Genomic DNA, 13389 nt, shown 5'->3' with positions numbered 1-13389 from the left:
TCATTAATATGTTGATTAGTTGGAAGAGTGGCCACTGTCTGAGTGAGATGTTTGATCTCTGCCTGGATATTCTTGATATCTTCTGATTTCAATATCCTATTCACTGCCCTCTTAATATTTTTAAGTTCCTGTGATGTAGGCAGATTTGATACTGTATTTTGCAAAGATTCAAGTGCCAATTTCACATTGTTTAATTCAGAAGCATCAGCCACATTTTGCATTGCATTTTGGAGCAGGGCTATATCTGCCTGAGAGGGTGTGGATTGTTGTAAAATTTCAAGCTTTGTTTGGATATCATCAATCAAGTGATGAAAATGAGATAGCTCAGATTCAGTGTTGAGGTTTTCAAGCTTTGTGATTTGTTGCTGGACACTGACAAGGGTATCTACAATCCCGGGCAATCTGGATTCTAGTACATTTGCCAAATCACTTTGCACTGCTGCTATTGTACCTTCAAGATGGGTTATGGAACTTTGAATTTTTCCAAAATCTTCATATGTTTCAAGTTGCAGCTTAATATTTGCAACACTCCGAGTTATTGCATTCAAAGCATCAGAAGATGGCAAATTGTTCATAAAATTTTCAAGTGTCTCAATTTTTTCTTTAACCTCGGCTATGGCATTGTTCAGAGGATCCAGATTAGGTATTTGGAGTGATTGAATCTGTTCCTTTAGAGTGGAAATCACTAGATCAAAATCTTCTTGTGATTTTATGCTTTTGACAATTGTTTGGAGCTGTGTCTGGACATTATTTATCTGCTCTTCCAATTGTTGTTTCAATTGCTCAGAGTTGTTAGCCTGGGTCTTAAATTTGGCTTGAAGAGCTGCTACAGCTTCTTCTAAACTTTGAAAATTATCCAATGTAGCCAGGTCAGTATATTTCTGAAGCAATAATTTGAGTTCAGAATCAATTTTAAGAAGAGGGTCCATGCATTGTGATTGCAAATTTGTAATTTCTAATTGAAGACTGGCATTGAGTGTGGTTTGTAAAGCTTGTAAATCACTTCTTAATTTCTTGACTCTGACATCAAGCATCAAAATCTCATCGCTGTGATCTTCATGTCTTGTATGGCCAAAAATATCATTAGGCATTTTGTTTAGTGGTTATTTATTATAGAGTATCTGATTCTTAATTCTATAAAAAAAGGTATAAGCTTATCATAAGATCCAGGGACCTCAATATATAAGCAGTCACCAGCAGAAACAGTATAAACAGTGCCAGAAACCATGTTTGAGTGCTTAATTCTGTAAATATTTCTCCCTACTGAAATCTTGACATCACCCTCAGGGGTTGTAATAAATTGCAATTGCCCACCTACAGGTAATTGGTAATAATTTAAATTATTGTTAAATATGTACAATATTTTGCCTGTTTCATCATCAACATCTGTAAATATGCTGTTCAGATGAATAATTAACAAGCCACTCAGTTTAGACAGCATATCAGAAGAGGGTTGTGGTGTTGGCAGCTCCATAATAGCCTGTTTTTTGAACCCAAATAAGTTCATAGGCATGTTTATTTATTTCAAATCATGCTCTGTAATTGGACATTGATTGCCATTTTTCAAATCACAATGACCCCATGGTAAAGTATGTATGCCACATGATAAAATGCATCTCTTATCATCATGTGGGTCCAGGGCCACTTTTCTTACAATATTTGAAGTCAATAAGTGATCCACACTCTGAATTCTGGATTCTGATGTTCTGATTAAATTCTGGGATTTGAGGCAATTTTTATAATCCTCAAATTGGAGCTCTTTTTCAACAGTTACTCTGCCAATACCCTTGGCCTTTTTGACAACAGCATCACATGTTTTAAAACTGTACATCTTGGCACTTAACCCAGCAAATTCCACAATAACATCACCAAGTGTCTCATCTTTTAACTTGCCAGGCACTTTTTTGTTGTGGTGTTGTTGAATCTCTTTATGTTCACTGGTATCAAAATATTGAAACAATTCAGGCTGGGTCATATCTTGATAAACATCTTCTGTTTGAATATCAAGAACAAAACTATCCGTGTCCATGTATATCAGTTTTACTCTATCACCATAAAAAGGTTTGAACACATCATAATACAATTGTAACATATGCAATTTGGCCAATTCCAATATCACAGCCCCTACATAAATAGGCTTATCAAACTTAATCTTTGTTTTTTTCATGTTGAAAAGTGCCATATTTTCATCATAAATTCTTCTGTAATTGAAATTAGGCTTTGCAACCAATTTTTTGCTCAGACTGGGGTCAGTAATTATTTTAACATCGGTATGTTTTCTGACATTTTCAATTGTTTTGCCATATACAGAATTAACCATCAATTTAAACAAGCCCTTATCAAATTGGCTCTTTGCAGATGTTCGAAGCTCCGTGTTTGTATCAATGTATGGTTTCAACCATTCTGAGTGCCTGAACCTCAAAACTTTTCTAACTTTGGTTACTTGAACACCATGTTTCATCAGGAACTGGAGGTTTTTGTAATATGTGACACAACCCTGTTTTGGCTCCAGAGTCATCATGAGCTTCTTCTGTTTAGAGCCAGGTGAGCACTGAACCTCAGGAATTGGGGGCAGATCAGAAAATTTGTTATGTAAATAATCTGGAAATATCAGATCAACCTCTAAGATTAGGCCATGTTCTCTGTCATCATAGTTCTGAAGATCCTCAATATTGAAATCGACCCATTCAAGCCCTGCATATGGCAATTTATCCATCATAGCGCGACCATAGAGGCTGTTTGCATCCACATACAGTATATAATTTGATGGTCGCGCTGGATCATAATCATCACGCATATATATATTATTTGCTCTGGCATATCTCTGAGAACATTGCACCATGCCTCCTCTTATACATTGCTCCATAAACAGATACATATCTTGATCTTGGATCAGATCCAATGGCATTTTGGTGTTTAAAAACATTGCAGCCCATGCTAGGCCCGGGGCACTGTAAAAATACACTGGGTCCAGTTTATAATTTTGCATTGATGATTTTCTGAATGCCTGCATTATATCAGCTAAGAGGGTCACATTAAGTTTCAAATAAGCCATGTGATAATCACCAAATGTCCGGCATTTTAAATTGTTCCACATCAACTGGGCATGGTGATAATCTTCATCAGTGATTCCAGATCCTCTGATTTTGCTGTAAAACTCTTGTTGTGGTGGCAGGGAACACTCATCAAATTTAGAAAAATCTGTAACATAGTCATATGGATATACACCCTTCCGCCTAATTAATTTCAGGTCCTGATTTGGAAACAAGGCACGTGTGATTTTGAATTGATCATCAGATAATTGAGTGGCCAGTGTAGCCAGGCTAGCAGATAAAATTCTGTAAGAATCAAGAAATCTTATGTGAATAGGAACACCATTAACTTTAATTATTTTGCTAATAGATATATATTTCTCATCATTTTCAGCTAAAATATTTAAATTCTGCTTGTCAAACCCCTCGTACCTGATTAGATGATGGAAATCATAATTGGATGCTCCATGGCAAAATATGGGGATAAATTTTGGTCTCTTGATCTTAATATTACAGCTATTACACAGGGCCATTTTGAATTTACCATCTGTATGAGAATGGTGTTTCACCTTGATATTTGTATCTGAAAATTCAGAATCACATACAGGGCATTTTTCTGCATTGTTGAAATCTTCAATCTGTTTCTCTGTTAAAGGCAACATGGGCTTTGATTTTAATAAGATGTTAGATGCTATGTCACGGCACTCATTTTCTATTCTATGTGCAAATATTTTGATGGCATCTGGCCCCATGTATGAATATTCTTTACTAACAACACCATCCTGTACAACTACATAACAAAAGCTGGAAGGTTCATGTAGCTGGTATGGTGTAATTGAAGATTCTTCAGGATCTGGATTGCAGGATGCAAGAGATTTGAGGATTGATTCAAAATCACAGACAATATATGCTGGGTGTTCCAACAAGGCTTCAAACTTTTTGAATTTGCAATTTTCACTTGGATTAGGCATCACCATATGAACAGGTTTATGATTTTTACAGTATTTCAGATGCTCAATTAACTTGTTTTTAGCAATTTCTGCATTCTCTTTACAAACCCCTTTTACCATTTTCCTGCCATCAAATACACTTAAACATCTTCTGCACAACTTAAATATTCTATTAGATTTGTCTAGTTGTGTTCTCACTAAAGCATCAAGATTATGTATCAGAGTGTAATGATATTTGCCATCCCCTTCAATTAAGAGCAAATCAATTGGAATAGCAGATTCATCATCAATTGTACTGATTCTGAGAGGTTCTATCGGGCAATTGCCAGTGGAGCAAATAAATACATTAATAGATAATTGTTTGCCATTCATATCCCTGGCTTTTTTTTTCAAATTTATCAATATTCTGAACAGACATTGGATATTCTAAACCCTTCATTGCATCATCAAAAAGATGTTCATGTTGTTTGTAATAAGTTATTCTCTCAGGATTCCTTGAAACTGGATACAAAACAGCTAATATACACCACAAAAAGCATTTCTGGTCGGTATTTTCCATATTAACCACGGCTCTTCTGTTTTTAATATTATCAGGTAATGGCAGATATGTAGATCCTTGTAATGGAGTGAATTCAGAAATATTAACATATAACCTGTGTGGAGAGCCGCATAGGCTCCATCCAGACTCTTTTGCTGCAAATTCAGAGTGTTCAATATTCAATTGATCTATCAACCTGCTTATTATTCTGTCCGAATTTGCATTTGAATATACTGGTACAGTTTCTGTTATGTGGGGCTGTGTAAATTTAGTGCCATTTGGTTTCTTATATTGTGCAAACAATTTGAGGGACAGCTTATAAGAGCCATTTTGTGCATTTAGAATTGCCTGCACATCAGGATTTACACTGTTCAAAAAATTCTTAATGCCACATCTTGGCTCTGATACAAACCGATAATCCCTAAGTTGGGCATTAAAACTGCTATGGATAGGTTCATAGCGTGGCTGCTTTGCAGCTCTGGCATTAACAGGTGCTTCATGCTTCCTTTTCAGACCAGATGTGGATGGTTGTGGGGGCAATGTTGATGATTGTGCAGAGCAAGTACCTTTATGTGTATATGTGAAATATTCCATGCTGTATTTTCTATTGCATTTGGGGCATATTTTTGTGGGAGTTCTGTATTTGTCCGGGTTACAAATCTTTTGGTGTCTAGCCCAATTAGAGCTAAATATATTTTTATTGCATTGGTCACAATATTTTTGATTTGGCATTTTTGCCGTTGTTTATTATATACAATTTCCTGTGGTTCAATTCAAAACTTTATACTGGATCAGTTGGGTTCAGCACTGTGCTGTGTGTGTGTGTGTGTGTGTGTGTGTGTGTGTGTGTGTGTGTGTGTGTGTGTGTTTGTGTGTGTGTGTTAATATTTTTGGCTTTGGTATTTATATAAAATTTCCTGGGTTTTAAATCTAATCTCTATGCTTAATCAGTTGGGTTCAGTACAGACAAAAAAACTGCATAGCTCTATGTCAATTAGTTCTTGAGATTTGTATTTAGGAACCACTTTGGGCTGGTAGCTATATCCAAGCCCCTTATTATAATTTTTGTTTCTCTATTCTGTCACTAATTTTGATCCTAGGATAATTATATTTATGGGGGTGATTCTGCATGGCTGGAGTATTTTCTCCTGTGCGTACCTCCCGTTTCTCTGCTGGGTGTACATGCAATCAACACTGCACGCCATGCCCTGGCGCTCGCAGGAACTAATCCATCAAGGCAATTGCTGAAGGCAAAAGAACAAATCAATATATTGATTCCCAGGCCGGTCTTGAGAAGAAAGCAGCGGCCTTCAGAGGCACTGACCTAGCACAAATACCTGCACGAACATGCATATCTTGAATGGCAATGACCCAGCACTGAGTGTTATGTATTGATTTTTGTATAACAAGCTGTGACAGATATATGCCAGACCCTAAATAAGAGTGGATTACAACAAACAAACTAGATGTAACAAATATCAGGCAACAATATATATTTAATTAAATCAAACAGGCCTGTAAGTATGAGGAGCACTGTAAAAACACATCTGTTCTTCTCAGCCACTCTCATAATACTGGCTGATGCAATGCAAAATCTCTTTATATACCCTAATTTCACGGGGATTTCCCGGCTGATGCAATTTTGTTTGCACGCAAAACTTCTATACTCAGAAATTGCATCAGCCGGGAAATTTCCGTGAATTTTGTTTTTTACAAGAATTTCCCGAGGGTTTTTTCACAGAAAATTCCGAGGGGGCATATTTTTCACGGAAATTTCCCGGCTGATGCAATTTTGTTTGCATGCAAAGCTTCAATACTCAGAAATTGCATCAGCCGGGAAATTTCCGTGAATTTTGTTTTTTACAAGAATTTCCCGAGGGTTTTTTCACGGAGCAATTCTAGAAGAATTACATTGTTTTAATATTAGATTGAAGCTGGTATCCAATTGAACTTAAACCTGAGGTAAATATGTATGGGTAGGTATGGGTTTAGCATAATTTCAGGTATAGCCAAAAAAATATCAATTTTTGACAAGTTTATGGACAACAATCTCACAGAAGTGCCTTTTGTAAGTATAGGCTCATCAATCCGAGGGGGCTCTTCCTTTCCGAGAGGGCATTTTTACAAAATTCTTGGATTAGAAGAGGTTCCACACTTGAGCAAAAAACTCATATGCTCATGTTGAGCTAGTTTTAATTGTAAACAAATCTACTTGGGAGGGGCTCTTCCTTTCTGAAAAATTCCCGAGGGCATTTTTACAAAATTCTTGGATTAGAGGGGGTTCCACACTTGAGCAAAAAGCTCATATGCTCATGTTGAGCTTGTTTTAAGTGTAAGCAAATCTGCTGGAGAGGGGCTCTTCCTTTCCTGAGTTTATAATACCACAAATACAACTACTATTCTTCTTAATATATTTAAAAATTCTTATTGCTCCGACGAATGTGGCGCGAGAACTGTGCCACGGATCAATATATGTTATTATCTAAAATATATTACTTCTTCTTTAAGTGTCCTTGGAGGTAAAAAGGTTTTCCTAAGATTATCTTCAATGAACTGGCTTAATCGATAAATGGAAGACATTTGTGTATAACAGTGTTAAAATCAGGCTTATAAAACATTTCCGGGTAGCTGCCGATAAAAAATATATGCAACAAAATTTTACAGTTGAGTAGCACTCACAAGTAGTCGGTCATAATCCATGTGAACTATTTGTATAAGGTTTTCCAATAAGAATGATATGATTTGAAATGAACTGGCAACTATGATTCAAATGTTATAACCAAGGATTATATATATGAGGATAACCCAGTCCCATAAGCCATGGCGAACGTGGAGATCACTAAGAGGATACGGAAGTTGCTATACGACATTTCCGTTGGAGACGGAAATTTCAAGCGCCATCTAACCGCTTTGACGAAAACTAACAGCTCTAAACTGATGGACAATTAATGGGACCTGCCCTCTCAAGGTTGCCATTAGTCCATGATCAGAGGCTAACTCATAAAACAATCGTATGAATTCAAGGGATTTATATTATAAAGTATATTTGTATTCAATTTATGTAGTACTGTGTTACATAGTACATATTCAAGCACTTGAAACTTTTAATGAGGCTGTTGTAAAGATTTTAGACTTTCATGGAAGATTGTGACGCATTTCACTATTCTCAAAGTTGGTTATTGACTAACCTGTGGTAACGCACAGTGGATCAAGGACTGAGTTTTTGTTATAAGTACATTTCGATTTAGTGTGGCTATATTTTACTTTCTGAACCAAAATTTAGGTTCAATGTTCAGAATTTTAAAGCTTCTGTGATTTCCCTTATGCTATTCCTAGAATGTTTAGGAATTCAGTGGTGATTGGTTTTGTGATTAAGCCTGGTGCTTTGAAATATGTGTTTTATGTCTTATGTCAAGCATAGTATAGATTAGGCTAGGAGTTGGGAATTCGTATTCAACGTAGATATCTCATTACAAAACTTTTACATGCGTCGTTTACCTTCTATATTGATTAAATATCATCCTTTAAGAAGTCTCAAAGCACACAGGATGAGTCTGATCGCTCTAAGCAAAGGTAATAACTCTACATATTTTATGTGTGTGTGTAATTTAAATTCGTGCAGAATAAAATTTAAGTTTGCTTGGAAAATAAATCTTTCTTGTATCCTACAAAGATTTTGGCTGCATACGTGAATAGTTATTATTTTAAAGGAAAACCTAGACATATTTACAACGTTTTGGAATAGTAAATGCTTTTTAATTAATGCCAGTAAGAAGAAGACAATGTGCAATGTCAACGTTGACGAATAAAGTAAAAAAAAAACAACGTATATAGCCAACGTTACAACGTTACAAATTCTTACAGTTTGACATTATATGGCTAATTCTTCCTCTATATTTGTATACGATGAATTTTCATTGTAACTCCACAGTACAATATTTCTTCTGTGATAAATGTGTTGCGTTAAGGGTAGTTTGTTATTTTAGTGCAAGGCGGAGATATTTCGGTTCTATTATTGCTCATCTCATTGCATATCACGTGGATTGCAATCATTAAACTTCAAGGTAAATAATAGAAAAATTCTGAAATCAATTGAAGCCTTGACAAGGAAAAGGATGTAAGTGTCAAAAATCCAACTTTGCATGGACAACAATCTATGTTCCATTGCCAATGGCCTGGAGAGAGATGGAAGTGCCAAGTACAGTGGGATCCATGAGTATTGCCATGCAAATTGTCCATCACCATGTTCGTGCACTTTATTTGACCCAATAAGAGCTTCAAGAATTAAAAGAAAACTCAAAACAATCTGTTGACAACTTCTGCATCAGCATACATAAAAATCCATCTCTTAATAACACACAGTATGTAAGAGAATAATTAATGTAAATAGTCATGGACAATTTGCACGGTAATACTCATGGATCCCACTGTACATGCATGTAGTTCTCACTGATGCCGTAAGATGGCATCGGATGCAACTCAAGGGTCGTTGGCATGGAGAAGGATGTTTCTCCTGAAAAATTTTCTTATTGGCACTTACATCCTTTTCCGTGTCAACTCTTCAATTACAATAATGAACCATCAAGTAAGATTTTTAGTGTAAGAATTAAAATGTTGTTTCTTCTCTTGAATTTTACGAAAACCAGAAATTGACCCAATATCATATATGTTTAGTATATGTATAAGAAATTAGAATATTTTCTAGATATTTCCCTTGGACAATCCAAGACTAGAATCCACAATTTTAATTATTCCTTTTTAAAATTTATTACATTCCAATGAAAAAAGTAGATTTACTTTCCAAGTATCGAGCTCAAACATCGATATGCGTATTAATCGATACTTTCTCACTGTTCGAGTATGTTGTCTTCCCCGCTCTGCTTGTACGGGATATGAATAGTCTGGTTTATAAGGCCTTAGAAAAGTGTTCGCACAAGTCAATGGAGAATACGTTCAGTGCTCCATCCTGTAATAGAAAATCCTTGGTTATAACTGTCACTAGTTGTCATTTGTGTTTAGTATACTGTGACAATTCATCATGACTAAATACACGCTTCAAGAACGTTTAGTTATTATCCAAAAAAATATGAAAAGAGACGTTCTTTTGTAAATACTCAACGTGCACTTCGGGAAAACTATGGTCCACATAATCGGCCTTCTGTGCTTGCTATTCTTCTCAGATGAAGCTCATTTCTGGTTAAGTGGATATGCTAACAAACAAAATTGTCGTTTTTGGTGTGAAAACAATCCAAAAGAGATTAATGAGAAGCCCTTGCATCCGCAAAAGGTCACTGTATGGTGTGGTTCATGGCATGGTGTCATTAATGGAACAATTTTTTATCCCTAAAACGAGATAGGAGATGAAGTTACAGTGACTGGTGAGCGGTACCGATTGATGTTTACAAATGCTTTGTGGTCAAATTTAGATGAAATTGATTTGGAGAACATGTGGTTCCAACAAGACGGTGCCACATGTCACACGGCTAATGACACTATCGACGTATTGCAAGAACAGTGTGGTGAAGGGATAATTTTAAGAAAGGCAACTATTAGTTGGCCTCCAAGAAGTTGTGATTTAACTCCTTTAGATTGCTTTTCGTGGAATTATTTGAAATCTATAGTCTATGCAAACAGACCACGAACCATTGATGCATTAAGATTGAACATCGAACTCTGCATTCGTGACATTAGGACCAAGTTTTTGCACAAAGTCAGCAAAAATTGGGTCCATCGAATTCACTCGTGTACACGAAGTCGAGGTATACACTTAAATGATGCGTTATTGAAAACATAATGTAATGACTATGCTTGAAAATAATATAAAAAGTTTGATTGTATCTTAAATAGTATTTTATTTCATTGTAAAATCATATCCTTCTTATTGGAAAACCTATACAATTTTTTGTTAAAACTACAACACAAATAAAGGCATTTTTAATAAATGCTGGTGCAACGTAGTTAAGTCAAACTTAGGAACAATATTTATATTTTAATTGTTCTGTATTACGCAATGTAGCAACTGGCAATGAATATTTTCATTCCAATTTACAGATAGTCAAACCCAAGAGATGAAGCTGAGGATCATCGTGCTTTTCCTACCAACCTTTACTACTGGGATTCTTCATCTAGAAAACGGATTCAATAAAGAGAGGGCGACCGGCGTTCTAGTTTCCTGCGTAAGTGAGATTCTACGGAAATATTTCCATGATACGAGGACGTTGTATTTCCTACAGGATGAAGGAATTGAAGATCTAAGTGACGAAATAAGCAGAAAGCTTCAACAGCCTCATATGACCATACAAGTGTCTCAAGCAAACATGTTTGAACAACAGTTGGGTGAATTCTGGTTTCGGTTAAGAAACAATGTCCACTACGTGATAATTTTGAAGAATTCACTGAGCTTCATTGCCGCTATGAGGGAAATCAAGCTATCCATACGTTGGAGACCAGATTCTAAATATCTGATTGTTATACATGAGAAGAAAACACCTCGATATCACATCTACGGAATGATCCAAATGCTAGGCAAACAACGCTTGATGAATGCTGTTTTAGCTGTCTGCTCAGAATATTTGAATACGTATTATGTAGAATTACACACCTACGTCCCATATGCTGGTATGAATTGTGACCACATACCTATGGGACAATTCGTGGCACTTTGGAATGGCAGTAGCAGCAGATTTCGTTCTGGAAATAACTTGTACCCGATCAAAGTGAAGGACCTACATGGGTGTTACGTTGCATTCACTGGTTGGTATTCACCTGGCTTCATTACACACAAAACGAAAGCTAATGGAGAGAAACTACTCACGGGGTCATACGGAGGAATGCTGGGAGCATTCGAAGACAAACTTAACTTTACATTAATTATGAATAACATTTACAATACGCCGCAGTACGTGGGAAGGATTGATGCCCGAGGTGAAGCAAGTGGTAACTTGAAACAAATACTTGAGGGATCCTTTGAAGGCTCAGTAAAATTGTCTCACCCTTTTTCTTTGAATTTCCAATTTTTTGACACGATATCCCCGAAGACATTCATACATAATGGTTTCATAGTTCCTCTTCCAGCTTATTATCCTCTGTGGATGAACTTGGTCTTTCCGTATCAGGGTCTTTGCTGGGTATTTATCGCTATTTCCTATGCTCTATATTTTATATTTATGAAGCTCAAGAGAAAATATTATCCTGGGAATCAACTGGACTCTTCTGGAGCAGATTCAATGCTTACCCTCTCAATTCTTCTAGGAGTTTCAGTGCCTCAGATGCCACAGTTAATGTTATCTCGATATGCCTTTGCCTTGTGGGTGATATGTTCATTAGTACTGAACACTGGGTATCAAGGAGGTCTCTTCAGCTTCACTACACACCCAAAGAAGGAACCCATCATTGACTCCCTGGAAGATCTTGTTAACTCAGGACTGGCAATAACAAGTAACAAAGGACATCAAGAAACGTTCTCCCAGTTAGATGACAAAACATACCAAATTCTTTATTCAAGATGGGTTCAAGTAAATGGTACCATACGCATGTACCAGAGACTCGCGACAGAGAGGAACATTGGGATACACTGTATGACTACTTTCCAAGATATCTTAGCCCAGAAATTTCGAGTCGCAGATCAGTATGGGAAGCCGCTATTCCACATCATGTCTCAAGACACTGAAGCTCTACCACAGGTTTTCCACATGAGACGAAGTTCCCCCTTTACAGAGCCTTTTTCCCGTGTGGTTGATCAGTGCGTGGAGTCAGGCTTATCCGCTTACTGGAAAGAGGAATCGCGCTATGAGCATTCTAAACTCTTCAATACTTCTTATGAGAGGGAAGTGGAAGACCTGAATATTGTTTTGGGATTGCAGAATTTACAGGGAGCTTGTGTTTTGCTGCTCTTGGGTCTCTCCTTTAGCTTCATTGCCTATTTGTATGAACTGCTGAGTGAGAAATTTAAAAGGAAGTCAAGAGATGAGGATAGATATTAATGTTAAACTCATAATTGAGGCCCATTTTGTTTTACAACACTTTGCTAAGCATGAAATTGTGATCCTCATTTTTCATTTTATGAAAATTACAAATATCATTGTTTAGTTTATATATTTCCATGTGCTTTTTAACATCAATCCTTTAGAGTACCAGTCAATATGAAACTATATCAAAGTCAAAGCAGTGAGTCCTTTATCAATGAAAACAATTTAACGAAATTGAATGAACAATAAATACAGCAATCACTTCAAGGGATACAGTTAAGTCTGCATCAAAATAATATAATAATACACTAGTGTTCTGTTGCTTTGAACATTTGAAGAATATATATTTAGTTTACCACTTCAAACATTATCTATGAACCAATGTCTGAGTCATCACTTGCAAGGATACGTTATACGTACATTTCAAAGAAGTGATTTCAAACAATGTTTCTGTGAATAACAAGACAATGCATATTTAAATTGGGATAATTACAAATTCAATATAATATTTATTCACTATGCTTTGAGTGACAAGTTAATTCTTCGTTAGCTTTCAAGATACGAAGAATTCTATCATGTCACTAATCTGTGGACCTACGTAGGTTCAAATCTCAAGTAAAGTATGGTTGTTTTCTAATCACCGATTTCCATTTAATGATTGCTTATTCATATTGGTCGGAATTAATGTAGGAAGTAACAAAAGGCGAGACAGAATTCCAGACAATACTTTATTTACTTATTTATTTCAGGAATTGAACGCAACAGGTATAATACCCAGTTATTGCGTTCATTGTACAATAGTTGAGATAACATTATTGATAAATTGCACAGATGAATGTAATATAATATATAGACAGAAAACACATAACAAACATCAGGTCTTAGGTTCTATCGTAAGTTAT

The 13389-nt window shown here is 36.1% G+C and overlaps 1 protein-coding gene across 1 annotated transcript; it reads left to right on the top strand.

Annotated features, from left to right (window-relative positions):
- Window positions 1–10588: 10588 nt before the first annotated feature.
- LOC145999192 (uncharacterized) lies at window positions 10589–12502 on the top strand. The gene has a single exon (XM_083136122.1). It carries the CDS (start codon window positions 10589–10591, stop codon window positions 12500–12502), a length of 1914 nt encoding a protein of 637 aa, XP_082992248.1.
- Window positions 12503–13389: the final 887 nt, after the last annotated feature.

The sequence above is a fragment of the Lepisma saccharinum genome, chromosome 15 (genome assembly GCF_977018435.1).
Source record: "Lepisma saccharinum chromosome 15, izLepSacc3.1, whole genome shotgun sequence".
Lineage (NCBI taxonomy): Eukaryota > Metazoa > Arthropoda > Insecta > Zygentoma > Lepismatidae > Lepisma > Lepisma saccharinum.
The sequence above is the reverse complement of the archived record's forward strand: the minus strand, read 5'-3'. Positions and strand labels throughout refer to the sequence as shown.